Here is a 25219-nt window from a genome sequence, read left to right as displayed (position 1 = left end):
CATAGCTTGGCTCAAGTTTCACAGAGCCCCAAGTTTTCTATCGACCCACAGGAGCCTGGGAGAAACTTCACTTTTTCTTTTCTGAAGTATGCAAAGACCTTGGAGCCCCTGAGGCACCTGGTCGGCCCCCAGCCAGGACTCGGACGTGGGAGGCCCAGGTTCATTTCCATGAGACATTCATGAAAATGGTCCCTGTCAGCTCAGGGCAGGGGCAGGGGGTCGAGAATGCTCAGGGGCCTGGAGTGTCCCCCCACCTGAACGAGAGCCAGCCAAGGGAGGCCAACGCAGTCGCATCCGACCCTGCTTGGGTGAGCAAGGCTGTGAGGCAGCTGAAAGACACCACTGAAGGGGGGACGTCCCAGCATTCTGATAACTTCTCCCCGGGACAGGCTGGCCCAGTGGTTAAGATGCTGGTAGCCACACATGGTGTTCCTGGCTTGGCGTCTCAGCCACCTTCCCGACCCCAGCTGTGGTCCACGCTGTGGTGCACACTGGGGGTGGCAGGCAGCGGGTGGCTCAATCGTAGAGACCCCCACCCATGAGTGTGGACATCTACACTCCCACCCCGAGCACTGCCACGAGGCTGGGTGCCGTGCCAAGCTCCCCAAGCAAACTACACTTCATGAAAAGGACTGCCCCACCGTTCCCAGCACTGCACTCGCTCTGGCTTGGCTGTGCTCCAGGGGGTCTGAGCCCTCACCCCAACGGCCACCTGCTCCCCAACACTCTGAGGGCAAGGCCGAGCAGGCAGACCAGGGCTCAGGCTGGGCACCTAGGAGGGGGCAGGCTCACAGGCCCCTGCTGGGCCCTTAGGCTGATGGGTCTAGAATGGGTCTAGAACAGGTCTAGAACAGGTAAGGGTGGTTAAAAGCAGCCCCTCCCGCCCACGCAGGGAGTGTTTAACTGCAGGCTGAGGGGTCGACTGGCGCACACACACCATGCTCAGAACGCCCCACCAGCCAGATGAGGGAAGGAAGACATTCGGACAGGGCCTTCGCCCATACGACCCAGCGAGCGTGCGGCCGACCCCACGCACACAGGGGAGCTTCACATACGGACCGCTCCGCCCTCCCCTTTGCCCACGGCAAGAGGCTGTGTGCATGACCCCAGCAAGCAGGCTGGGGGATGCCACTAGGGTGCTAAGCACCCCACGGTACATGAGGCATCCTCCCCAACAGAGCCTTCTGCACCCCCAAAGTTGCTACGGCGCAGCAAGAACTCTGCCGCACTAGGAACCATCTGTGGACTCTGGGTGGGGGGAGGCGTCTGTGCTGTCTTTGAACTCTGCAGTGGTCCCAACACTCCCTGCTCGCTGTCTCCCCACTCTTCCTGACCTACCACACCAGGGCCACCCCAGCAACTCCACGCTCGAAGCCTGAGGCACCCTGGGGTGCCACATGTAAGCACCGTGAGAGGGGCCCTCTGGCTGCACCTTGCACCCTGGGCCCCAGGAAAGGCCATGAGGGTTGGGGTGTCCCCCTTCACGTCCCCACAGCTTGCAAGCAGGACCATCCTTCTCTCTCGAGGTGCTCAAGTCAGTGGGGTCTCAGCGTTACTGCATTCCCAACCCCAAATCCCACAGGCTGCCCTTTAGGCGAGACCGATGCTTGGCCACAGCGGACAGCCACTGCGTGGCCTGCAAAGCCAGCAGCCCAGGAGGTACTGCCTGCGGCCACAGCCAAACACACGGCAAAGTCCTGCCTTTCCTGGTGGGGTAAGTCCCGCTTTCTCCGGGTGGGGGGGAGCCGTAGCCAGAACTGGGGTCTCCAAGGAGCACAGAGGGTGGCAGGGACATCTGGGCCACAGACCGGACCTCCCATGGACGGCTGTCCTGGAAGGAGCAAGTCGGACGTCCCCCAAAACAGCCGCTGAGTGCAGCAGGTGTGAGGCGCAACCGCTGTGCTTCGGCCTTCCGATCCTCCATCCCGCTGGACTCATTCTCCCACGCCACCAAGCTCCTAGGACCCAGGGACAGTGTCCAAACCCCCACCTTCCGGGAGCTCAGAAACCCAACGCAGCCACACCACGTCATGGGCCAGACAGCGGGCAGCAAACGAGACAGGTGCCCAGAAAAGTTCTCCCACCTCAGAAAAACAAAACACACACACAAGACTACCTGCAGGTGGGGCTGGGGACAAGAGCACCTGGTCTAACCACAAGGGGGAGGGGGACCCTTCAAGGCATCCTGAGCAGTGACCGCAGGCAGTGAGCCAGGGAGAGAGCTGGGGGTCCCCCCTCACGGGGGCTTCAGGTGGAGGTGTCCGGTGGGTAAGAGGGCCCCGCCGGAACCTATGGTTTAGGAATAACTGATCCGATGTGGACTGTATGGAAGAGCGGGGGAAGGAATTAGGGTGCCTGCTGGTGGTGGTGGCGGGGGCAGACCGTGGGGACACACTACATACACTAGACATTCCGGCTGGACATGTGGGATCTTGAATACAGACGTCAAACCAGGGCACGTTCATCAGCCTCGCTCCCCTGGGCAGTTGGTCCCTCTGCTGCCTGGGCCTGACGCCCACCCAGACGCCAGCAGCAGGCCGGGCAGCCAAGCTTGGGGTTCAGTGGTGGTGGCAGGGGAGGGTGCTCCCCTTAGGTGGGCCGCCCCCGAACTCCCAGTCACTCTTATGCCTGCCCCGCAGCTGCACTTTCTCAAGCCGGCTGGGAGAGTTACGTATGCACGCAACAGCAACAGCGCCTGGGAAAAACTGGGGGTGCCCTGCAAAAAACCGGAGTGGTGGTAGTGGAGGGAGCACCCTGGGTGGGGGTGGTTGGCAACATGAAGGAGCTCAAATGCAGACACCCCAAAGCTCGAGTACGCGGGGTCCCGGGAGGAGGTCCACCTTATCCACCATGCCAGCGTAAATAATAATAATAATAATAATGATAAACATGCATGAAGGAAAGAAGGAAGGGGACGGAGCTTTCAAAGCGAACAGCGGCTCAGATCACGCCATGGAAGGGCTCCAGAGGGGAAGAGACAAGGGGTCCCCGAAGGAGAGGGAAGTGGGGTGCCAAGTCCGGGGTGCAGGACGCGGGGGGGCAGCACGGGGCACCCCCAGGATGAAGGGGTGCCAAGCGGGGCCCCGGGCTCTCCTGACACGGCCGGCCGTGCCTCCCCGGCCCCCTGGGACCCTCAGGGCGGCCACCCCGGGGGCTGGGACCCCCCATTTCCCCCCGACACACATACACACACACAGAGCACCCCGTCCCTCCTGGCCGGCCCGGCCTGCGGGGACGCCATGGAGGAGCGGCCAGCGCGGCCCGCCGGCTCTCGGCAGCCCGGGCTGCTCACCCTTGGGCCTGTGGGGACCCGCGGCCCCCTGACCCAAGGCCCCCCGACCCCCGGCCGTCACCCCGACCCCCCGACGGCGCCTCCCCTACCTTCGTTCGCCAGGTCCGCCATTTTACTTCCTTAAGCCCTCCCACAAGGCCCCGCGCGCCGGCCCGGGCTCAACCTGCGGGCGGGCCTTCGCGAACACTTCCTGCGCGTGCGCACTGGAGCACGACCGCTTCGGGTGCGCGGCCCCGGGGCGGCTCGCGCCTGCGCGTGGGGCTCCGCCCCGCAACCTCGAGGGGGCGTGGCCGGCCGGGCACGCGCCTGCGCACCAACGGTCCAGCGCCTCTCCTTTTCCCGCCGGCCAAGCGGGAGGTGAGGGAGAGGGCGTGGCCAGGGCGAGGGCGTGTGTACGCATGCGCTGGAGCAGCAGCCGGTACCGGGACGCGAACCCGGGGCGCGCTCGCTCAGCGAACGCCCAGACACCTCGGGCTGCGCTAGGAGACCGGGGTGCAGGGACCTCGGACCGGGCACGATGGGGTGCTGCCTGGCCCAGGAGGGACCATCACCCCAACCTGAGAGCGGGTCGTTTATTTTATTATTATTATTGTTATTTTTGTATTGCAGCTGGTATGTTGGACTTGAGAACAGCTGCAGCCCTTGGTGGGGGGCGGCCTTGGGGCCCCGAAGTTGCGGGGTGACGCGGCAGGTTAAGACAGCAGACCTGTGCCCGCCCCATCGTGGCTGCTCCGCTTCTAATACAGCTGCCTGCTTGTGCACATGCCAGGCGGCGGGTGCTCGGGGTCCCCGCCACCCTCGGTGGGGAGACCAGGATGGAGCTCCTGGCGCCTGGCTGCTGTGTTGGCCATCTGGGGGGAGAAGTGACCCAGTGGACGGAAACTCTAATTCTGCCTTTCAAATCAACAAAACTGGTAAAAAAAAAAAAAAAAAAAAAATATATATATATATATATATATATATATATATATATATATATATATATGACCCTGGAGGCCTGCACGTGTGTGTGTCAGGGTCCCAAGGCTTTGGGCCGTCCTCCACTGCTTTCCCAGGCCACAGGCAGGGAGCTGGATGGGAAGTGGAGCAATCGGGATTAAAACTGCTGCTCTGGGCCCAGCACCGTGGCCTAGCGGCTAAAGTCCTCGCCTTGAATGTGCCAGGATCCCATATGGGCGCCAGTTCTAATCCCGGCAGCTCCACTTCCCATCCAGCTCCCTGCCTGTGGCCTGGGAAAGCAGTGGAGGACGGCCCAAAGCCTTGAGTTCCTGCACCCAGGTGGGAGACCTGGAAGAAGTTCCTGGCTCCTGGCTTTGGATTGGCTCAGCTCCAGCCGTTGTGGTCACTTGGGGAATGAATCATCGGATGGAAGATCTTCTCTGTGTCTCCTCCTCTCAGTATATCTGACTTTCCAATAAAAATAAATAGCTCTTAAAAACAAAACAAAACAAAAAAAAAACAGAAAAAAAGAACGGCTGCTCTCAGATGGAATGCCAGCGTTCCAAGCGTTGAGTTGGTCCTCCTCAGCTCCAACCCGAGCTACCTGGACCCTGTGACCTTGAACGAAATCCCTGTCTGCCTTCTGGTTTACATTTGAGTTAAATAAGATCCTTTGCACCATTTGACAGAGAAACCCACCAAGTTGGGAATAGGAGCTCAGGTAAAAATAAACACGAAAACCAAAACCATCATGAGGGAATTCCCGGGAAACGCCAGGTGGGTGCCAGCCACGGGAAACGCCAGGTGGGTGCCAGCCACGGGTAACGCCAGGTGGGTGCCAGCCACGGGTAACGCCAGGTGGGTGCCAGCCACGGGTAACGCCAGGTGGGTGCCAGCCACGGGTAACGCCAGGTGGGTGCCAGCCACGGGAAACGCCAGGTGGGTGCCAGCCACGGGGCTGTTCTGCTCTGCCTTTGATGTTCAGGAAATTAGCCCCGTGTCCGAGAGGCATTGAAGAGGCGTTATCGCTCCGTGGAAGCCGGAAGGGGAGTGACAGCCAGTCGGAGTGAGGCGAGCCTTGTGTGTGGATTACTGTGACACGTCTCCTACGGCCACAGCGTGCGCCACTGGCACACCACAGCTTGGAAACTCCCAGAAATATGTCATCACCTGCTAAATATAATCCACTTGTGGCTTTTTTTTTTTCCCCCTTTAGGATTTGAAATGTAGAGTGACAGTGAGACAGAGAGCCAAGATCTCTGACTGGGTCCCCCACGTGGGTGCAGGGGCCTGAGCGTTTGGGCTTTCCTCCGCTGCTGTCTGCTGATGTGTGTTTACAGGAAACTGGAAGTGGGGCAGCTGGGACTGGAGCCGGCACCTGTGGGGATGCTGGAGCCACAGGCGTCGGCTTAACCCGCTCTGCGCCAGGATACCTGTCCCCTCCTTCCCCTCTGCCTCTCACTCTTTCAAATAAATAAAATCGCATCTAAAATTTTTAAATGACTAAAAACTGAAGTTGACCTGGAGCTCTGGATCACCACTGCAGAATGCGACCCACAGAACCACCTGGTCCCACTCAGTCCTCGGCTTCCCGGGGTGTCTGGGGTGTCTCCTGGCACACACTGTTGGCAAGCAGGTGGACAAACCTTGGCCGGCAGCGCCCACCCAACAACCCCTGCCCTCAGCGCCCACCCAACCCCTGCCCGCAGCGCCCACCCAACCCCTGCCCGCAGCGCCCACCCGACAACCCCTGCCCGCAGCGCCCACCCGACAACCCCTGCCCGCAGCGCCCACCCGACAACCCCTGCCCGCAGCGTCCACCCAACCCCTGCCCGCAGCGTCCACCCGACAACCCCTGCCCGCAGCGTCCACCCAACCCCTGCCCGCAGCGTCCACCCGACAACCCCTGCCCGCAGCGCCCACCCGACAACCCCTGCCCGCAGCGTCCACCCAACCCCTGCCCGCAGCGTCCACCCGACAACCCCTGCCCGCAGCGTCCACCCGACAACCCCTGCCCGCAGCGTCCACCCAACCCCTGCCCTCAGCGCCCACCCGACAACCCCTGCCCGCAGCGCCCACCCGACAACCCCTGCCCTGCGCCAGAGGAGCGGCTGTCGGAGAGCGGCCGCAGTCCCTCCGTCTGGCCGCCAGGTGGCGCCACGTTCCGGCCTGGCGGCTGCAGGCAAACTAACTTGCCAGGCCTGCAACCCACATTGGGACAGCGGCGCCGGCGGGGATGCCGGGGTGCCGGGCTGCAGGGGTGCCAGGGTACAGGGCTGCCAGGGTGCAGGGGTGTTGGGCTGCCGGGCAGCCGCGCAGGCTGGGGTGCCGGGGTGCCAGGCTGCCGGAGATCTGGGACAAACGCAGGGGCAGAGGGGGTGTGCCGGGAGCTGCAGAGTGGGACGGCGCCTTCCTGAGAGACCCCCGGGGTTCCCACTGCCTCTGGTCCTGCCTTTCAGCTTTATTATTGTTATTATTATTATTATTATTGACTGATTTTCATCGGAAAGGCAGATTTATACAGAGAGACAGATCTTTTGTCCGCTGCTTCGTTCCCCTAATGGCCACGACGGCTGGAGCTGAGTTGATCCAATGCCAGGAGCCAGGAGCCTCCTCTGGGTCTCCCACATGGCTGGAGGGTCCCGAGGCTGTCACGGTTGTTATCTGCATTTGGACGGGGAGCCAGAGGATGGAAGATCTCTCTCGTCTCTCAGATAAATGAGAATGTGAAAAGAGGTGATCGGGTGGCGAGTGCTGCCGTGGGGCCGGTACTGTGGCATAGCAAGTGAAGCCACTGCCTGCAGCGCTGGCACCCCACAGGGGACCCGGTTTGAGTCCCGGCTGCTCCACTTCCCATCCAGCTCCCTGCTGGTGTGCCCGGGAGGCAGCAGGTGATGGCCTATGCGCTTGGGACGCTGCACTCGCGGAGGAGACCTGGCTATCGTGGCCATCTGGCTCTCTCTCTAACTCTTTTACTAGACACAGATCGGGCCTTCCCCAAGTCCTCCCAGCATGCTGCCGCTCCAGCTCCTTCTCATGTCCACCCTCCCTGCTCGTGTGTATACCACTGCAGGGCCCGACAGCCCGCCCCACTGCGCCACCTCCAAGTCTCGGGGCAGCTGCTGCAGGAGGGGCAGACCTGGAGGGCAGGTGCGGTGTGTGGGGTCCTGGAGTGGCCCTGGCAGCCCAGCAGCTGCCTGGCAGCCCTGTGTCCACTTCTCTGGAACATTCTGCCCCGCGGCCCTTCTTCCCGGAGCAGCCCCGCAGCAGGGTTCTTCTCCCTCCCCCGACCCCAGGTGCACCTGTCCTTGAGTTGCCCTTTACTCAACATGCCGGGAACCCGAGGAGCCTCCCCTGGGCTCGGGCTGTAGGCCCAACAGGCTCCTTCCAGAAAGCACCTGAAGGCTCTGGGGCCATCGCCCCCAGTGCAGGGGGGTGGGGGACAGCCAGCGAGCAGGCAGGGCGCCTCACCCCGCAGCAGCAGGAAGGTGGACGCGGGCACCCGGATGCAAGAACGGGGTGGGGGGGGGCTGCAGGTGGGCAACATAGCTGTCCCTTCCGCGCCTTGGCAGGGGGCCCTTCAAGGACGACACGGAGCGTGAGATCAACCCAGTCTGCACTGGCTGCTTGGCGAGGGCACCACGCGGGGTGACAACACACGAAGTGACAACCCACATGCCTGCCAGGGGGCGCACGCGCATTGGCAGGACACTGTCCAGCCGGGAGGCCACACGGCGTGACCCTGACCGGCCTTCTCCCCTAGGGAAGGCTGGGGGACCTTCCTGGCACCGACAGGAAAGGGGGGGGCGCTTTAAGGCCGCATGAGGGGATATTAGTACCTTCGGCTGAACGCGGACAAAGTGTTTGGGATTGAATATAGTGCAACATTACATAGATCCGTAACAAACCTGCTAAGAACAAAATCAGACAGCAAAATTATCATAGAAACATTTTTCCAAAAAGAGAAAACATTGCATTGAATTAGACGGCGCTTCCCGGGCGGCAGGGAGGGCGGGGGCCCGGGCCCTCTCGGCGGGGCCTTGAGCAGCACACCCAGGTCCACGCAAGCCCACAGCACTTGGGTTTCCTTGGTGATGACCATGAAGAGGTCACGGACTCGCAGGGGGCGGGGAAGGGGGGAAGAGGGGGTGAGCTCGCGCCAGGCCGGCTGCTCTGAGGCTTTGGGGGGGCGGTACGGTGCTGGGGGAGTTGAGGGGAGCTGCCTAAGGGGCTGTTCTTGGCACACGAGTGGAGCGGCTGTGGCACCGGCCTCCCTTGGCCGCTGGGGACACGCCTTTGCTGCAGGCCATGGTGGTGCCCAGATGGTGACCCTGAACGTGGGCAAGCCCTGCCTGGAGCTGAGGGCGTGTGGGGCTTCACTGTGCAGGCTGCCCTGGTCGTCATCTGCTCTTTGCTGGCCTTGAGGACCTGGCCAGGGGCATGGCAACGGTGGACGTTTCCCCAGCATTCTTTGGTGCGTGGGGCAGGGGCGGCTCGCTCAAGTCCCCTTTGCAATCCCGGTGAAAGGGCTGCAGGGCCATGGCAGGGACCACAAGGGGCATCCTGCCCGCCCCCTGTTCCCCCCGCCCCCAGGATGACCTCTGCAACCACCTTTCTTCTAGAACATTCTCTCATAGCTCTAGAGTCAGGGGAGACGTGGCGTCACCCAGGAGGTGCTCGGCGGGCGGGCGGGCAGCAGGGCCGGTGGAGTCCAAGCTCACAGGGCGGACGGGCGCCAGTTCCGGAAGGCCGCCGAAGGCGCCCGCGGTCCTGCTAGATGCCCTGTAGGGGATGGCTTGGGTCACTGCGCTCCCGTTTCACGAGGGGCTCGCCCAGGCCGCAGGCATCTCCGTCCACCTCACTGCTGCGCTCGTTGCTCATGTCGTCTGTGGGACAGGACGTGGGGGTGGGGAGCGGACCATCAGGACGCGGCCAAGGCGCGTGGGCACCTTGGCCCGCGTGGCCTGGTCAGCCCCTGGCCCTGGCTACCCAGGCCTGACCATGTCTTTGCCCTTCCAGCCCCCACTTTATCCCCGGGAACTTCCCTGACTGGCTTGTGCTGGGTGAGGGACGGGGCGGATGGGCCAGGGTGGAGTGGGCATTGCGGGTGTCCCCTCGGAGGGCCTCACGCACACCTACCTTTGTCCAGCAGCGTCAACGACAGGGAGGCAAGATCGTTGAACTGTGAGAGGAAGGTGGGGTCAGGAGTCAGGGGTCAGGGGTGCCCCTCATGGCACCTGCTGGCCCAGGGGACAGCAGCTGGGGCACTGGGCCAGGGCATGGCCAGCAGGGCATGGCCAACCAGTGCTAGGTCCCGCACACACACCCTTCCCACAGATTCTAGAAGGTTCCATGGCCAGTGTGAGCTCCAGCAACAGCTGAGCCCCAGACACGAGGTCTGGAAGCTACTCCTGACCCCCAAGGACAGCGCAGGAGCCAGAAACGGATGTAGGAAGAGAAGGCCATGTTGCAGACACTCCTGGCAGCCCTGGCAGCCAGCGGTGAGGCCACGCCACGCCGTGTGAGGTTTAAGGGATGTGGCACAGCTGGGCCATGCAGTGATCCTGAAGACGTCATGCCCCATGCGGGAGGTGTGCGACTCCCCTCGACCCCGACGGGAAATGGCCAGAACAGACGGGCCCACAGTCACGGGAAGGGGGGAATTTGTGGTCGCCAGGGGGGCTTCCCTTTTGAAGTGATGGAATGTTCTAGAACCACACAGCGTATCCGTGTTGTGAAATGGGCCACCTGCCATTGTGAAACGGTGCGTTGCAGGGGGAGGGCCTCACCTCGCCCATGACGGCGATGGGCGTCTCGCCTGTGGCCTGCGCCACGCGGTGCTCCACCAGGTAGAACATGTACTCGTCGTAGAGCAGCCGGATGAGGTGGAAGGAGCCAAAACTGGCGGCGCTTCGCAGGGTCAGGTCCCGGATCACCATGGAGCTGCAGGGGTGCAGGGGAGGCAACACAGGCCGGGGACTCTGGGGAGGTGGGCAGCCACAGCACACCAACATTCCCACCCCCAGGGGGGCATTCATGCCCATCCCATGCCATGCCAGGTGGCCACCGTCTGCCGGGCCCTCCGCTGGCTCACCCTGGCAGCGCTTAGGGGACAGGACGAGTGGACAAGTACATGGACAGTCACGTGGCCTGGTCACGGCACGTGGTGACAGGTGCAGACCCAGGCCAGGCAGCTCTGCATGACAGCCTACGGCCGTGTGGGGAGGGACATTCCGCTGTGCCGGGGACAGGTGCAGAAGTCCTGGGGCAGCGAGGCCAGGCTGGGACATGGCCAGGGAGGAGCGCACTGGAAGGTCTGCCGAGCCTAAGGGGATCAACAGACTTTTTTTTTAAATAAAAAAAAAAAAAATTACTGGAAAGGAAGAGACAGAGCGCTCTCCTGCCTGGGAGCAGGGGTCAGGAGCTCCATTCGGGTCTTTCAGCACTTGGGACATCTCAACTGCTTCCCAGGGCACACATGAGCAGGGAGCAGGGGTCAAGGGTTCCGAGGAGCCCCCTGCCCCATCTGGCGGCTTCTGCCCCCCAACGGAACACACCTGTAAAAGGACCACTTGAGCAGGAACTGCCGGGCGGCCTTGGGGAAGCTGGGGCTGCCGGCATGCTGCCTGAGCACCTGGGTGACCACACCGTCCAGCCAGGCGGCCCACTGATCCAGCGAGCTCTGCTGCTGTAGCGTCACCTTGAAGTCCTGCTCCAGCCGCTGCACCACGCCCTCCTCGCACTGGCACACCCAGGACGCTTGCTCCTGTGCGCGGAGCCAGGGGTGCGTGGTGAGTGAGCGCCCAGGGCAGGACGCAGGAAGCGAGGCCCCTGGGGAGCATGTCACCTACATGCACCTGCCTCCCGCCCTCCCGCCCTCCCGCGGCCCACAGCCATGGACCCCGCAGGCCTTGCGGCTTTGCGCCCGGGGAGTCACCTGCACGTTGGCGAAGTCCACGCGGTTGAGGTCGCTGAGCATCTGGTTGATCTGCGCCGTGTTCTGCAGCACGGCGCGCGCCGCCTGCGCCAGGTGGTTGAGGGACGTGTAGCGCCGCAGGGTCTGCGCGAAGGCGCTCACCACGCCCACCTGCAACGCGGGACACCGGGCTCAATTTGGTGTACCGGGAACGGGTGGGCGGGCCTCTCCGGCGCCAGACAATGCGGCCAGAAGCGGAGCGTGTGTCCCCCGCCTACGTTCCTGGGACCAGAACCGAGGCCACTCCTTTTTGGGGGCGCGGATCCCGCGGCCCTGGAGCAAGGCGAGGGCGCACGCAGTGTCTGCGTGGACGTGGGCGAGGAGCGCCTCCCAGCGCCTGCCTGATCCTCCAGGACTGCGCCCTCACACAGGCTTGTTCGCTTTTATTTTCTAAAATGTGTTTGTTGGAAAGGCAGGGTGACACAGATAGATAAGATATAACTAGAGAGAGCTCTCCCGTCCTCTGGCTTTTTCCTAGAGGGCTACAATGAGCCAGGGCTGGGCCATCCTCCGCTGCTCTCCCCAGCCATTAGCAGGGAGCTGGAGGCGGTGCCCAGTCCGACGCTGGCGCAGCAGGTGGACGCTAAACACACTGTGCCCAAGCGCAGCCCCGACCTCAGGCACCTTCCTTCAGCAGCGAAGGGCTGCTCTCTGGAGCTGCAAGACTGGGCTGGCATCTGAGCTGGTACCTGAGAATCCGGCAGCACCCTGGGGCGGCGGGGCAGCAGGGGAGGCTGTGGGGAGTTCCTGCTCCAGTAGCTGGACCCCTGCCACCCACGTGAGAAACCCAGATTGGCGTGGCCCACCCTCCGCTGTGGTGGGCATCCATGCAATCAACGAATGGCAACTTTCCTTGTGTTGCTATCTGCCCTCCTGCTGCTAGTCAAAGAAATAAATGTAGGAAAGCCAACACAACGGCTCACTCAGCTAACCCTCCACCTTCAAGCACTGGGATCCCATATGGGTGCTAGTTCAAGTCCCGGCTGCTCCACTTCCCATCCAGCTCCCTGCTTGTGGCCTGGGAAAGCAGTGGAGGACGGCCCAAAGCCTTGGGACCCTGCACCCGCGTGGGACCCAGAAGAGGCTCCTGGCTCCTGGCTTCAGATCGGCTCAGCTCCAGCCATTGAAGCCACTTAGGGAGTGAACCAGTAGATGGAAGATCTTTCTGTCTCTCCTTCTCTCTGTATATCTGCTTTTCCAATAAAAATGGATAAATCTTAAAGAAAACACAACAAAACGAAAGGACGGCCCGAGTGTTTGCATTGTTCTGCCCTTGTGGGAGACCCAGAAGGAGCTCAGGCACCGGGCCTTTTTTTTGCCTCTGGCCTGCCCTGCCATTCAAATAAATAAATAAATCTTTGAAAAGATGCCCACACAGATGGCAGGCTCACACACAGGCACATGTCCACATCTGATGTTCTGACGCGAGGCTAGGGAGAGCTTAGTAAGCAGGTGGCATTTCCGGTCCATGAGAATCCGTCTGCTATGCATTGGCCGCAAAGCGTGACACCTTTGGCCACTGCCTGCCACCTGCTCCCCTCTCCATCACCCTCCTGGATCCCCTGCCCCTTCCCTGGTCCACCCCACCCCAGTTGCATCACCTTGGTTTGGATGACGCGTTGGGGAAAGTCGCTCATGGCATTGGTGAGCCAGCCCTCCAAGCTCTTGGCAAAATTGCGGATGGCTTGAGTCAGGGTACCTGGGAGAAACACGCACCGCGGCGTTCACCACGGCCAGGGCAGTGACCGGCAGCCGCGGCCGGAGAGGCAGCCAGGGCCGCCAGGACAGCGCCCACCAGAACCAGCCCTGGCCTGAGGGCTCCTTCTCCAGGGGCACAGCCTTCCAGGGGCACAGCCAAACATGCTTGCCCGGCGTGCCTGGGGCCACCACAGGACACAAGGGCACCAAGACCTGACTGTCATGTGGCACCCCACGGTGCAGGGTCCCTGGCACACAGCAGGAAAGGCTGGGGATATGGCCTGGGAAGGGCGAGCCATGGGCCCTGCTGATGGTTCCAAGTTGGCCCCCTTCCCTAATAGGCTGCAGCCATGCCCCTAGACAAGAGTGGATGTCACGCGATGTCCCCCAGTGTTTCTGGGGTGGGGAGTGAACGGCAGGTGCCAACCTCGACACCAGGATGCCAGCAGTGACTTCAGAGCTGTGACCAGGCCATCACCCTGCGTGCCCTCCAAGGAACCTTCCAGGGTGGCGCAACTGGCTAATCCTCCACCTTCAGGTGCCAGGATCCCATATGGGTACCGGTTCATATCCCGGCTTCTCCAGTTCCCATCCAGCTCCCTGCTTCTGGCCTGGGAAAGCAGTCAAGGATGGCCCACAGCTTTGGGACCCTGCACCCACATGGGAGACCCAGAAGAGGCTCCAGGTTTTGGATCGGCTCAGCTCCGGCTGCTGTGGCCACTTGGGGGAGTGAACCAGTGGACGGAAGCTCTTTCTCTTTCCTTCTCTCTCTAAATCTCTGAGACACAGTCAGGAGCAGGGGCGTGGCTAGGGCGTGGCCAGGGCGCGGCTTGGCATGGTCCACATCCTTGCTGGGGCCACCCTGCAGGACACGGTCAGGGTCGGGGGCGTGGCCGGGGCGTGGCTTGGCGCCGGGCGCACTCACTGGGGACGGGCCTCAGCACGTCTGGAATGAGGATCTCCACCAGGGCCTGGTAGAGGATGTGGTCACAGCTCCGCATCCACCTGAGGATGGGGTCGCACTTGCACAGGGAGACCAGCTTGTCCTTGGAGAGTGTGGCGCCCTCGGGCTCCTCGTCGCTGCGGGTGGAGGGGGGCCGGTCAGCCTGGCCAGGCCACGGGACTCGCGGCCCCAAGGGACAGTTAGCTCTGACACACACGTGAGCGTGAGTGCACCTGTCCGCCCCTTCCCCAGCCGTGGCCGCGTGTGTCACTGCTGGGACCTGTGATTAAACGGGGCACTTCTGAGACCCTCCGCATTGACAGAGGCAGCTCTGGGAAGCCTGACGCCACACGGGCGAGCAGGTGGCTCCCGGGACACAGCATCTGCATGCGGGGGCTGCAATGGGGTGAGGGCGGCTGGTCACCTGGCAGGCAGTGAGGCGGGGCCGTCGCTGGCGGGGCCCTTGGAATTCCAGAAGGCAAGCCACAGCTTTTCAATGTAGTGAAACTGTAGGTTGATGACCACGTCCAGGGTCGCCTGGTGACAAGAACATCGGTCATCCGGATGGACGGACAGCGGGGGCGACAGCTGGGCCTTTGAGGTCCCAGGGGAAGGGTGAGGTGGTGGCAGGTGCGGGGAGCCCGGGATGCTCACCTCGCAGTGCCGCCGGTAGGCCAGCTGTAGGGCCTTGACGTCGCGCAGCGTGATGCTCTCCTGTAGCAGGGCGCTGCCCAGGTCGGGCACTGGGAATTCAGGGAAGACATGGGAGACATCTGTGGGAGGAGCGTGTACAATCGGGAACGGGGCTCGGGCCGGGCCACCTGCCTGCCCCGTCATTACGGCGCCTGCGCCCCACTCCTGCTGGCTCCATTCTGACGCTAGTTCCTTGCTGACACGCGCCTTGGGAGGTGGCAAGCGATGGCTCAGGTCCTTGGGCCCCTGTGTCCACGTGCGAGACCCGGATGGAGCTCCCGCGTCCTGACTGGGCAGCGTTACGGCTCCGTGCGGGACCCTGGAGCTGGCCCAGTTGCCAGGACAGGACTGGCAGTGGGAAGATGGGGTGGGGGACGTGGCTCTGCCAGGCTCAGCAATTGACAAAATGACATGGAAGCCACCCAGTGTCGCAAGGTCCCCCAGAGGGACCAGGCACATGCCGACTAAGATGCAGCTGGCTGCCTTGTGCCAGGACCCGGGAGTGCCCTCCTGGCTCTGGACACCAGAGGGAAAGCCCAGGATAGGGGCTGGATTCCACATGCTTCCCCTGCTGGCGCAGGCATATTGTTAAGTCTCAGAAAGATGGCTTATCTAGAACTTTCTTCCTATTTGTAGCAGAATCACTTCCTTACACTTGAAAAGCAGAGACAGATGGACAGAGAGGCGAGATAGATCTTCCATCTGTTGAGTTTGTCCCTCAATGGCCACAGCAGCCAGGGCTGGGAAGCCAGGAGCCCAGAGCTCCATCCTGGTCTCTCACGTGGACACAGGGACCCAGGTACTGGAGCCGTCCATCACTGCTCTGCATTCCCACAGAGCTGCAACTGGAGGTGAGGCCAGGACACGCACACACCTAGGTGCTCCAATGTGGCATCCCAAGCATTGCTCACCCCCCTGTGCGACTGCCCAGGCATGAGTGCCCGAGGGTGGCATGGCCCTGCACGCTCGCTGGGGCAGGGCCACACGACTCACCTATGTACTGCTGGTGGTGCTGGCTGTGGGCGGCCGTGGCCTGCTCGGGCGTGCTGTGTAGGCTGCTGTGAGAGCTGCTGTCCCCCAGGCTGTCTGTCTTCTGGGCGGGTCGATACCTGGGTGGGGGCACCCAGTATGGACTGAGGCTCGCACAGTGGCTCCTGGGGTACCCTGAGACCAGGGGGCTGGGTAGGCTTCTACTTGGGGTGTGTGTCATTTTTCCTCAGCTGTACCCCAATACACATGCCTCGGGAGGGGCCATCACCACCACGTTAAGAAAGCACGTGCCTCAGGGCACAGAACTGCCACCACTGTCCCCCTCTGGACGTTCCCATCTGTCCCTGTGAACTGCCCACAGCTCCTGTCCCTGGAAGCCCCCTGGCGGGTCCTGCAGCATTTGTCCTTTTGTGTTTGGCTCACGTCTTAGAGTTCATCCCTGCTGTAGCAGGTGTCAGCATGTCCTTGCTTGGAGAGGCTCAGCGCCGTCCTGGGCTTACCTCTCACCACCCACCTACCATCAGTGCTTCCACTCACCCACCCATCCATCCATCCACCCACTCACCCACCCACCCATCCATCCATCCAACCATCCATCCATCCACCCCACCCATCCATCCATCCACCATCCATCCATCCATCCATCCACCCTCTCACCCACCCATCCATCCATCCACCACCCCACCCATCCATCCATCCATCCACCCACTCACCCACCCACCCATCCATCCATCCAACCATCCAACCATCCAACCATCCACCCCACCCATCCATCCATCCACCACCCCACCCATCCATCCATCCATCCACCCAGCCGCCCATCCATCTATCCACTCATCCATCCATCACCCACCCCATCCATCCATCTACCTCCCACCCCATCCATCCATCCATCCACCCAGCCGCCCATCCATCCCAGCCAGCCAGCCAGCCACCCCATCCAACCAGCCAATTACCCAGCTGCCCATCCATCCATCCATCCATCCATCCACTCACCCACCCCATCCAGCCAGCCATCCATCCATCCACCACCCACCCCATCCATCCATCCAGCCATCCATCCATCCATCCATCCACCCACTCACCCACCCACCCATCCATCCATCCAACCATCCATCCATCCACCCACCCATCCATCCATCCATCCATCCACCCACCCATCCATCCATCCATCCATCCACTCACCCACCCCATCCAGCCAGCCAGCCATCCATCCACCACCCACCCCATCCATCCAGCCAGCCAGCCAGCCATCCACCCATCCATCCATGTACCCATCCGCCCATTCACTCACTCTTCCATCCACCAGCCCTGCATCCACCTGCATGCTGTGTGCTGCTCGTGGAGGGGTTGTATCCGGAGAGCTCTGTCCTCAGGTGTTTCCCTGTGGGAACGTCCCCGGGCACTTACACAGACAGCTGTGACATCACTAGGCACTGTGACTTGAGAAATGTGACCTGCCAGGGACCATAACGTGGCAGCCCTCATTGCTCTGCGGCGTGGAGGGACTGTGATTCTGGATACAGGCCACCGAGCGATGGACAGGGATCTGAACTGCGGAGCGCCGGGTGGGGAGGCTCCTGTACACACCCCTCTCCCCACTGTCACCTTTCCTCAGCCTTGGCAGGCCACCCACCTGGGTTTCTGGTGTGTGGGCTGTTGCCGCATGGCCATGTACTGGGTATCCTCCTGCAGCCGGTTCAGGGGCGAGTCTGGCTTCAGCCGGATACCGTAATAATGATACTTGGAATTGCCCCTGGAAAGCCAGCAGCCCAGTGTCAGCTTCCACCCAGCCCCTGCTGAGGGACATGTCCTCGGGCCAGGGGGACGTGCTTCCGCTGGCACCTCTCTCTGGCCACTCTGCTCCTGCTAGACGCAGGGACCAATGCTGATGGGGGATTTAACACTTCCACTGCGGTAGCTCCGTCAAGGCGCTGACAGCTCCTGCGGTGAGAAGCCAGCCTAGGCGGCCTCCTGGTGGTGTTAACGCCTCCTGCAACACTTCCATCACTTCATGACCCTGGGGAAACCTTAGGGAAGGCCTCTGCCTTTGTCTAGCCCAGTGGCTGCTGGGGCCGTGCAGTTCACAAGCTGGCCACAGGGGAGCGCACTGGGCCCTCTGAGAGCAGGTGGCGCCCGGCTGGTGCCAAGCCCTGGGCAGCAGGGCAGTGGGCCTTAATCACCCCAGACACGGAGGCTGGGTGACCTATACCCCCTGGAATGTCCTCTCCATAGGGCATGGAGGACCCTGTTTTTTTGCCCCCATGGCCATGGTGTTTGCAGCTTCCCACAGGAGCACCTCCACTTCCGTTCCCACCCCCTACTTCCGCTCCACTTCTGTTCTACTGCACAGCCAGTCACTGGAGCCTGGTTGGCTCCAGGTCGGTGCCACGGTGAGCACACCCTGCTGCCAGCCCAGGGCCTCCAGCTTTGAGTGTGCAGGGGGGCACTGCAGACGCAGGCCTGTCCCTTGGCGGCTGCTGGCCACACAGCTGAGGGGAGCAGGCAGAGCTCAAGGCACCAAGAGTCTGTAGACCCCAGGGGCTGGCCCTGTGGTGCAGTGGGCTCAGCCACGGTCTGCATCCCCTTGTCAGAGCACTGGTTCGAGTCCCGGCTGCTCTGCTTCCGACTCGACTCCCTGCTGACGCACTTGGCAGGGAGGTGGAAGATGGCCCGGGTGCTGGGGTCCCGGCCACCCACATGGGAGACCCAATGGAGCTCCTAGCTCCTGGCTTCACTTCCTCCCTCCCCTGGATGTTGGGGTCACTGGGGTTTGAGCCAGTGAATAGAGGATCTGCCTCCTTCTCTTTCTCCATCGGTGCGCCTTTCAAATAGATAAAATAAACGTTAAACCAAAACCCTGGGATTATGCCAAGGACTACATTTTTAAAAAACCTGATTACGGAAATTTCCAAACCTCCTTCCCCCGCCACCACCACCGTCACCGGCTTTGAATGCAGAGGACAGAGCCACGGCCAAGGTGGCCGCTCTCTCCGAGTGGCTCTGAGGTCACCGGCCACGCCTGGAGGACGCACAGGAGGAGGAGAGGGAGGCAGTGGCCCCATGGCTTCCAGAAAGGAAGGAAGGGAAGGCGGGTGCAGGGGGGTCCCCCAGCTCACCCACCTGGTCCCCAGGCGCCGCGTGCGCAGGCCCATGAACACGGAGCGGATGAGCTTGCCGAAGGACGCGGCATTGACCGGGTCAAGCTTGTGTTCCTGGCAGTGCCGGAGGTAGTGGTTGTAGAGGGAGCTTCGGGGCAGGCTCACGCCTTCCGCTGTCTCATAGTTATCCAGTAGCCACTGCAACTGGGCAGAGAGAGACGCGAGTGAGAGCAAAAAAAAAAAAAAAAAAAAAAAAAAAAAAGCCTGCGGGTCCAGCCCAGTAGCCTAGCAGGCTGAAGTCCTTGCCTTGCAAGGGGCTGGCAAGTGTATGGGCGCCAGTTCTAATCCCAGCGGCCCATCCAGCTCCCTGCTTGTGGCCTGGGAAAGCAGTTGAGGATGGTCCAAAGCCTTGGGACCCTGCACCCACGTGGGAGACCTGGAAGAAACTCCTGGCTCCTGGCTTCGGATCAGCTCCGGCCTTGTGGCCACTTGGGGAGTGAATCATCAGACGGAAGATCTTCCTCTCTGTCTGTCCTCCCCTCTGTATATCTGACTTTGTAACAAAAATAAATAAATCTTAAAAAAAATGGCCTGCAAAGATAAAATGCAGTGTTATGTTTTAAGTTATTTTTATTGGAAAGTCAGATATACAGAGAGGAGGAGAGACAGAGAGGAAGATCTTCCGTCTGATGATTCACAGAAGACACACACCGAACTGAGGGGTGCTGGGAAGGGCGTGAGGGGTCGTGGAGAGGGACCACCTGTGTCCAAACCCTCCAGGTACCCCGATGTCTCCCGTGATCACAACACAGAAGAACAATCTGGAAGCAGGCTGGTGACTACCAGGCGTGGGGGTGTGGCAGTCACGGCCACTCCCCCTACTCCCCAGGCTACAGGCTCCTCACGGCCCACCCTGCGCACCCCTAGAGCCTGGCACCTACCGTGGCTGGCGAGGAGCGGGCCGTGTGAGCCAGCGAGTGCCTGGCGCCATCCATGCCCCCGTGGATGAGGTAGGCTCCTGCGCTGGAGACGATGGGGCTGCCCCCGACGTCCATGGTGAGGCCCACCATGCTGTGAGGGGGCAAGGCGGGCGGGGAGGAGGCCACAGTCACCTGCGCGCCACTGGGGGCCTCGAAGTAGGACGCGGCGCTGCTCGGGGCATAGAGCTGAGGCTCCGGGTTGTAGGCATAGGCAGTGCGACTGTCAGGGGGAGAAAGAGAGAGGTCAGGGGTCCTTGGCCAAGGCGGCCCGGCAGGTGGACGGAGGAGGCATTGACAACTCACGTACAGGGCCCCGTTGGTGTAGACGGCATCACCCCCTTCCACGTAGTGCACCTGCATGGGGTACACCTGCTGGACCGGCTGGACCTGCAATGACACGGCGGCTCCGGGTCTCAGCTGCAGGTGCGCTCCCTCGTCCATCCTGCCACTCCGTGTCCTCGATAACCCTGGGGGCGGCCTGCGCGCACCTCGGCAGAGACACTGGCGGAGGACGTCCATGCACAGGCTGCTGCCCCCCCGTCCACTGCGGCTGCACCTGACTGTGGGGGCCACCGCCCTGGCATGTCCTGAGGGGAGCAGGGGCGGGACCAGAGGGGCCGCAGCTGATGAGCACGCGGGGGACTGGCCGCAGGTGTGAGCAAAGGGTCCAGCAGGCCAAGGCAGGCCCGCCGCCACCCGTCCTGTTGTGGCATGGTGCGTTGAGCCGCCACCTGAGCCGCCTGCATCCCACGGGGGAGACCCGGACGGAGCTCCTGGCTCCTGCTTAATTCACCCAGCCCTGTCTACTGAGGTCATTTGGGGAGTTGAACCAGCAGACAGAAGATCTGCCTGTCTCTCTTGCAAATAGATAACTCTTTAAATGTATAACCCGGGGACACGGGCCTTCCTGGAGCAGGGGCCCCTGGGAGAGAGAGGGTACCTGTCCAGTCTGACTGCGCGCACCTGTCTTTGTTGGCACCCAGCCTTGTCCACGCCTCCCTGGAGCCGTGTTGGCAGATTAGGGGTCGTGCCAGAGGCTGCCTGACCCATGAACCCAAGACAGACCCTGTATGGCCAGCTCCAGGCAAAGCTTGAAGCTCGCTCTGGGACACCCCCGGGGATGGCCTGGGTCCTGTGTGCTTCTAGAACTTTCCTGCAGGGCAGTTAGCTCACAGCAGGCGGCTCCTTGATCACGCATTCCTCTTGCTGCCCAGGGATTGGGGCTGGGGAGTGGGTGTTGTTCCTGCCAGGGAAATCCCGCTGCCCTCTTCCCACCTGTGCTGCCCCCACACACACTGGGGGCTTGTTTGTCTTCCCAGGGCTTGGTGGGAACTGTCAGAGCTTCCAGAAGCTTCTGGGTGTGTGTGGAGTGTGTGTGTGGGTGGGTGGGTGCACCCATGAGCTTACCTGTTGTGACACCTGCTGGACCCTGGGGAGGGAGATGGGCTGCGTCTGGGCCACTTTGGGGGCGGGGCCAGCCGCTTGCACCAGCACCCTCTGTAAGGCAGGGGGAGGCCTGGCGTCAGACTCCCCCCCGCCCGCTGCCCCGGGGCCAGCCCCTGCTGCGGGAGAAGCTGGCAGGAGGGCTGCAGGCACAGCGACAGCCCTGCCGTACCCCATGCACACGCATGCACACACACAGAGCCATGTCCACCAGCGCCCAAGCAGCAGTGCTGCGTGGAGCCTGCAGTGGCAGCGAGGGGGTGCTGCCGTCCCTTGCCTGAGGGGCCCTGTGGCACGACAGTACCACGTGCCTTCAATGGCCCTGGACATGTCTTGTGGCCTCTGGGTGGGGGTGTGGGAGGGGCATCCAAGTCCAGGAGCCAGGGCTCGAACCCAGGTCGCCTGCATCTGGGTGGCCACTGAGTGACCCTGGCAAGGTGGCCTTGGGACCCCGGGAGCAGTGACAGAACTGTGGGAAGGTGGTGCGTGAGGGTGCACCGCCCTCCAGTGTCCAGGGCATGTTACTACAGGATGAGAGAACGCTTGGCCAACATGGTGACCCACCCACCGTCCAAAGCAAAGGACTGCAGACCCACGGGGACCCAGCCCTCGCGAGCGCCCCGCCAGGCACACAGACACGATGGTGGGGTGAAGCGACAGGCACAGAGCGGCCCACCCACCCCGTGCGATAGGATGCAGCCAGGAGCACGAACCAGGCCCCGACACCCCCAAGACGGTTCCAGAGAGAGACGCAGACGCAGAAAGGTCACATGGCGGGCAAGGCGCTGACAGGAGACCAGAACGGGGCCGTCCACGGGACAGGACGTGGACGTGTGGTCAACCAGAGGCTGTGGATGACCACTCATGGGGGACAAAAATGTTCTGGAACCAGAGAGTGGGGCTGACTGTACAATGATATGACTACGTGAAAAACCCATCACCCTGCTTCCAAATGGCCGGTTGTGTCTGATGTCCACTTTGCCTCAATTACGTGGCCGAGCAGTCCACTGTGGGTTTGTACTCGGGCACGGATGCCGTGCTGGTGGCCATGTGGCCGTGGGAGCTGAAATCTCAGGAGACTGGGCTCAGTGGGACAGTTCTGCTTCTCTGGTCAGGTGAGCTGTCCAGGATGGGGTAGGGCCGGGGTCCCATGGACAGGGGGCTGCCCGGAGGCCACAGCCAGGACGAGCCAGGGGATCCTGCTGGCTGAGGCCACTTGCATGGGAAGGCAGGGTCCACCCCGGCACGAGGGGGTGCTGGTGCAAGGGGCCTGGTCAGAGGAACAACGGGGATGTAGCAAGGGGAGGGAGGTCACCCCTGTGGCTCAGGTTCAAGGGAGCGAGGCTATGAATCCGGCCCCAGCTTGCTGGCCGCCCTGCCGGCAGAGAGGAGGTGCCAGGAGCTGACCGACCACGCGTTCCAGAGTGAGCGGAGTGCCTGGAGTACATCGGTACATCTATGCACCTGCTGGAGCTTCCGGTCCATTCCACACACTCAGCATCACTTCTCCTCGAATCTTAACTTTTACTTCTGGCTTTGCTCAGTCCGTGGCACAGAATCCGCAGGCAGTGAGGGCCTTAAAGGGGGAGGATTCTCTCCTTTGGGGACAGGCACGTGGCCAGCTGACACCCCCAGCTCCCACACTGCACACAGCGCATGCGCTCCCCGGGAGGCAGCGGGTGCCGGGGCCCCTTGCCACCCAGGTGGGACACCTGGACGCAGCCCCTGGCGCTGCCCGACCTGGCTCAACCCTGGCTGCTGTAGGCATTTGGGGAGTGAACCACAGGATGGAAGACCTTTCTTGATTTCTCAAATAAATAAAAATTCAAAACTTTTTTTTTTTTAAAGAGAATGTACTTCTACGGCCTCCTAGGAGTCCAGGCTACTTGCTGGCCTTTGTGTGCCCTGGAGGGGCTCCGGGAAGCCAGTCAGTGGGCCTCCAGGGCAGGCGGGCCGGCAGCGCACTTTCTGTGGGACCGTCTGCGGCAAGTGGCCAGCGAGCGTGTGGGTGCCCGGCGCCCCGGGGTAGGCGCCCAGAGTGGCCGGCTCAGCAGGGATGGCTGCTGTTACCTGCGGGGAGGCGGGCGCAGGCTGCGCGGTCGCCGCGGGATGCAGAGCCACGGACGCGGGCGAGTCCGATCCACCCTCGGAATTCTGCATGCTCTGTTCTAGAGAGAGGCGAGAGACATTGAGTGGGAGGCGCGTGGGGCAGCCGAGGCACAGGGGCAGCGACAGACCACCAATGCTGCTGAGAGCTGCTGGCCCACAGGGCGGCGTGCCGGCAGGTGCCTGCATCCTTCACGGGGCCAGCTTGCGTGTTCCACGTGGAGCAGGTATTTGACTCGGGCGTCACGGGTGCCTGGTTCGAGTCCTGCCTGTTTCACTTGCCGTCTGGGTCCCTGGGAGGCAGTGGGGAGCCCGGATGGAGAACTCTGGCTGGTTCAGGCCTTTTGGGGAGTGAACCAGTGGAGGGGCGTTGTGCTCCCTGATTCTCTACCTTTCAAATGAAAGGAAAATAAGTAATTTTTTTTTTAAAAAAGATTTGTTTTAATCAGGAAGGTAGATTTACAGAAGAGAGACAGAAAGAGCTTCTGTCCACTGGTTCACTCCCCGAGTGGCTGTAATGGAACTGAGCTGATCTGAAACCAGGAGCCAGGAGCCTCATCCGGATCTCCCACGCGGGTGCAGGGTCCCAAGGCTCTGGGCCGTCCTCCACTGCTTTCCCAGGCCACAGGCAGGGAGCTGGATGGGAAGTGGAGCAGCCAGGACTCAAACTGGCGGCCCTATGGGATGCTGCACCTGCAGACAGCGGATTAGTCAACTGACCCAACACACCGTCCTTGAAAATAACCAAACTTTTTTTTTTTAAGATAAAAGGATGCACTTGACATCAGAAGCAAGTGGAAGATGATATAAAACTGCTTCAGATAAATGCAGAGAGGCAGCCTCTTCACTCTGAATGAGCAAGCAGCTACTCTCTGCTCCTGAGACGCAAGGAGACACGCAGGCCTGCGGGGTGCCCTGTGGGCACACGTGCGTGCCCCCGCCCGGCTCCTGAGGCACGGCGAGGGCCAAACAGCACAGTCAGAACCCATTCATAAGCATTTGATAGAACTTTAATTTTAGAAAGTTGATTTGGAAAGCAGAAAGGGGGAGAGACAGAAGGGGGGTAGAGAGAGAGAGCGAGTGAGCTACATTTCATCCACTGGCCTACTCCATGAATCCTGCACCAGCCGGGGCTGGGCCAGGCTGCAGCCAGGAGCCAGGAGCTCCAGCAGGGTCTCCCACGTGGATGGATGGCAGGGGCCCAGGACTTGAGCTGCCCCCGCTGCTTTCCCAGGCGCCCTAGCCGGGAGCTGGAGGGGAAGTGACACTGTCTCATGGCGCACGGGCCTCCCAAGCGGTGCTTTAGCCTGTGAGGCCACACTGCCCTTTGCTAGAATAAACAACGGGAGAAATCTGCCTCCTCTTGACTTTCTAAACTGTCAGTGGGTGGGGTGGCCTTTCCTGGAGGCAGCAGGGCGGGGGTCTCTGCTCAGTGACCTGAAGGCAGCAGGGCGGGGGTCTCTGCCCAGTGTCCTGGAGGCAGCAGGACAGGGGTTTCTCTGCCCAGTGTCCTGAAGGCAGCAGGGCGGGGGTCTCTGCCCAGTGTCCTGGAGGCAGCAGGACAGGGGTTTCTCTGCCCAGTGTCCTGAAGGCAGCAGGGCGGGGGTCTCTGCCCAGTGTCCTGAAGGCAGCATGGCGGGGGTCTCTGCCCAGTGTCCTGAAGGCAGCAGGGCGGGGGTCTCTGCCCAGTGTCCTGAAGGCAGCATGGCGGGGGTCTCTGCCCAGTGTCCTGGAGGCAGCAGGGCAGGGGTCTCTCTGCCCAGGGCACCTGCTGAGCCCCGTCTTGGTGGCCGGCCGCACTTGCCATTCTCGCCGCGAGGTGTCGCCAGAGCCGCGCGGGGCCGGCCTGGCTGCCCGGGCCTCGGGCGCCGCCTGGTGGCGACGTTCGGCCTGTGCTTGCTTGGCGCGTCTGCAGGCTGTGCACGCCAGGCACGGGGGCAGTGGGGGCAGTGGGGGCCACAGGGGCAGTGGGGGCCTGCAGGGACTGACCCCACCGGAGAAACGCTTCCGCCCCAAGGTCCGCAGAGCCCGCGAGGGCGCAGGGAGAAACCACGTCCC

General features: G+C 62.1%; 2 protein-coding genes across 8 annotated transcripts in view; both read right to left on the bottom strand.

Moving 5' to 3' along the window:
• The window catches only part of RANBP3 (RAN binding protein 3), a 32957-nt gene extending 29460 nt beyond the window's left edge, over positions 1-3497 (bottom strand). The window contains exon 1 of one of the 2 annotated variants that reach the window (XM_058657809.1): positions 3382-3497. In XM_058657809.1, the coding sequence (XP_058513792.1) occupies positions 3382-3403 (22 nt within the window). In that variant the 5' untranslated portion in view covers positions 3404-3497. The remainder of the gene's footprint in view (positions 1-3381) is intronic. The other variant, XM_058657813.1, reaches the window with a different exon arrangement.
• A 4535-nt stretch (positions 3498-8032) lies between these two features.
• Positions 8033-25219, bottom strand: part of RFX2 (regulatory factor X2) — a 48253-nt gene continuing 31066 nt past the window's right edge. For 2 of the 6 annotated variants that reach the window (XM_058657769.1, XM_058657765.1), the window contains exons 2-17: positions 23126-23223; positions 21020-21109; positions 19920-19999; positions 19574-19832; positions 18655-18836; positions 17168-17287; positions 15535-15650; positions 14503-14621; positions 14273-14385; positions 13831-13985; positions 12809-12906; positions 11169-11318; positions 10789-10997; positions 10021-10174; positions 9371-9413; positions 8033-8659 (exon numbers count right to left, since the gene is read on the bottom strand). In XM_058657769.1, coding sequence (XP_058513752.1) covers positions 8064-8659; positions 9371-9413; positions 10021-10174; positions 10789-10997; positions 11169-11318; positions 12809-12906; positions 13831-13985; positions 14273-14385; positions 14503-14621; positions 15535-15650; positions 17168-17287; positions 18655-18836; positions 19574-19832; positions 19920-19999; positions 21020-21109; positions 23126-23215 — 2574 coding nt within the window. In that variant the 5' untranslated portion in view covers positions 23216-23223 and the 3' untranslated portion in view covers positions 8033-8063. Of the gene's footprint in view, positions 8660-8916; positions 9118-9370; positions 9414-10020; positions 10175-10788; positions 10998-11168; positions 11319-12808; positions 12907-13830; positions 13986-14272; positions 14386-14502; positions 14622-15534; positions 15651-17167; positions 17288-18654; positions 18837-19573; positions 19833-19919; positions 20000-21019; positions 21110-23125; positions 23224-25219 lie in introns of those variants that run through there. The other 4 variants (XM_058657770.1, XM_058657768.1, XM_058657767.1 and 1 more) reach the window with 3 other exon arrangements.

The sequence above is a fragment of the Ochotona princeps genome, chromosome 33 (genome assembly GCF_030435755.1).
Source record: "Ochotona princeps isolate mOchPri1 chromosome 33, mOchPri1.hap1, whole genome shotgun sequence".
In the NCBI taxonomy this organism is placed as follows: domain Eukaryota; kingdom Metazoa; phylum Chordata; class Mammalia; order Lagomorpha; family Ochotonidae; genus Ochotona; species Ochotona princeps.
Note: the sequence above shows the minus strand (reverse complement) of the source record. Positions and strands in the feature narration are given on the sequence as shown.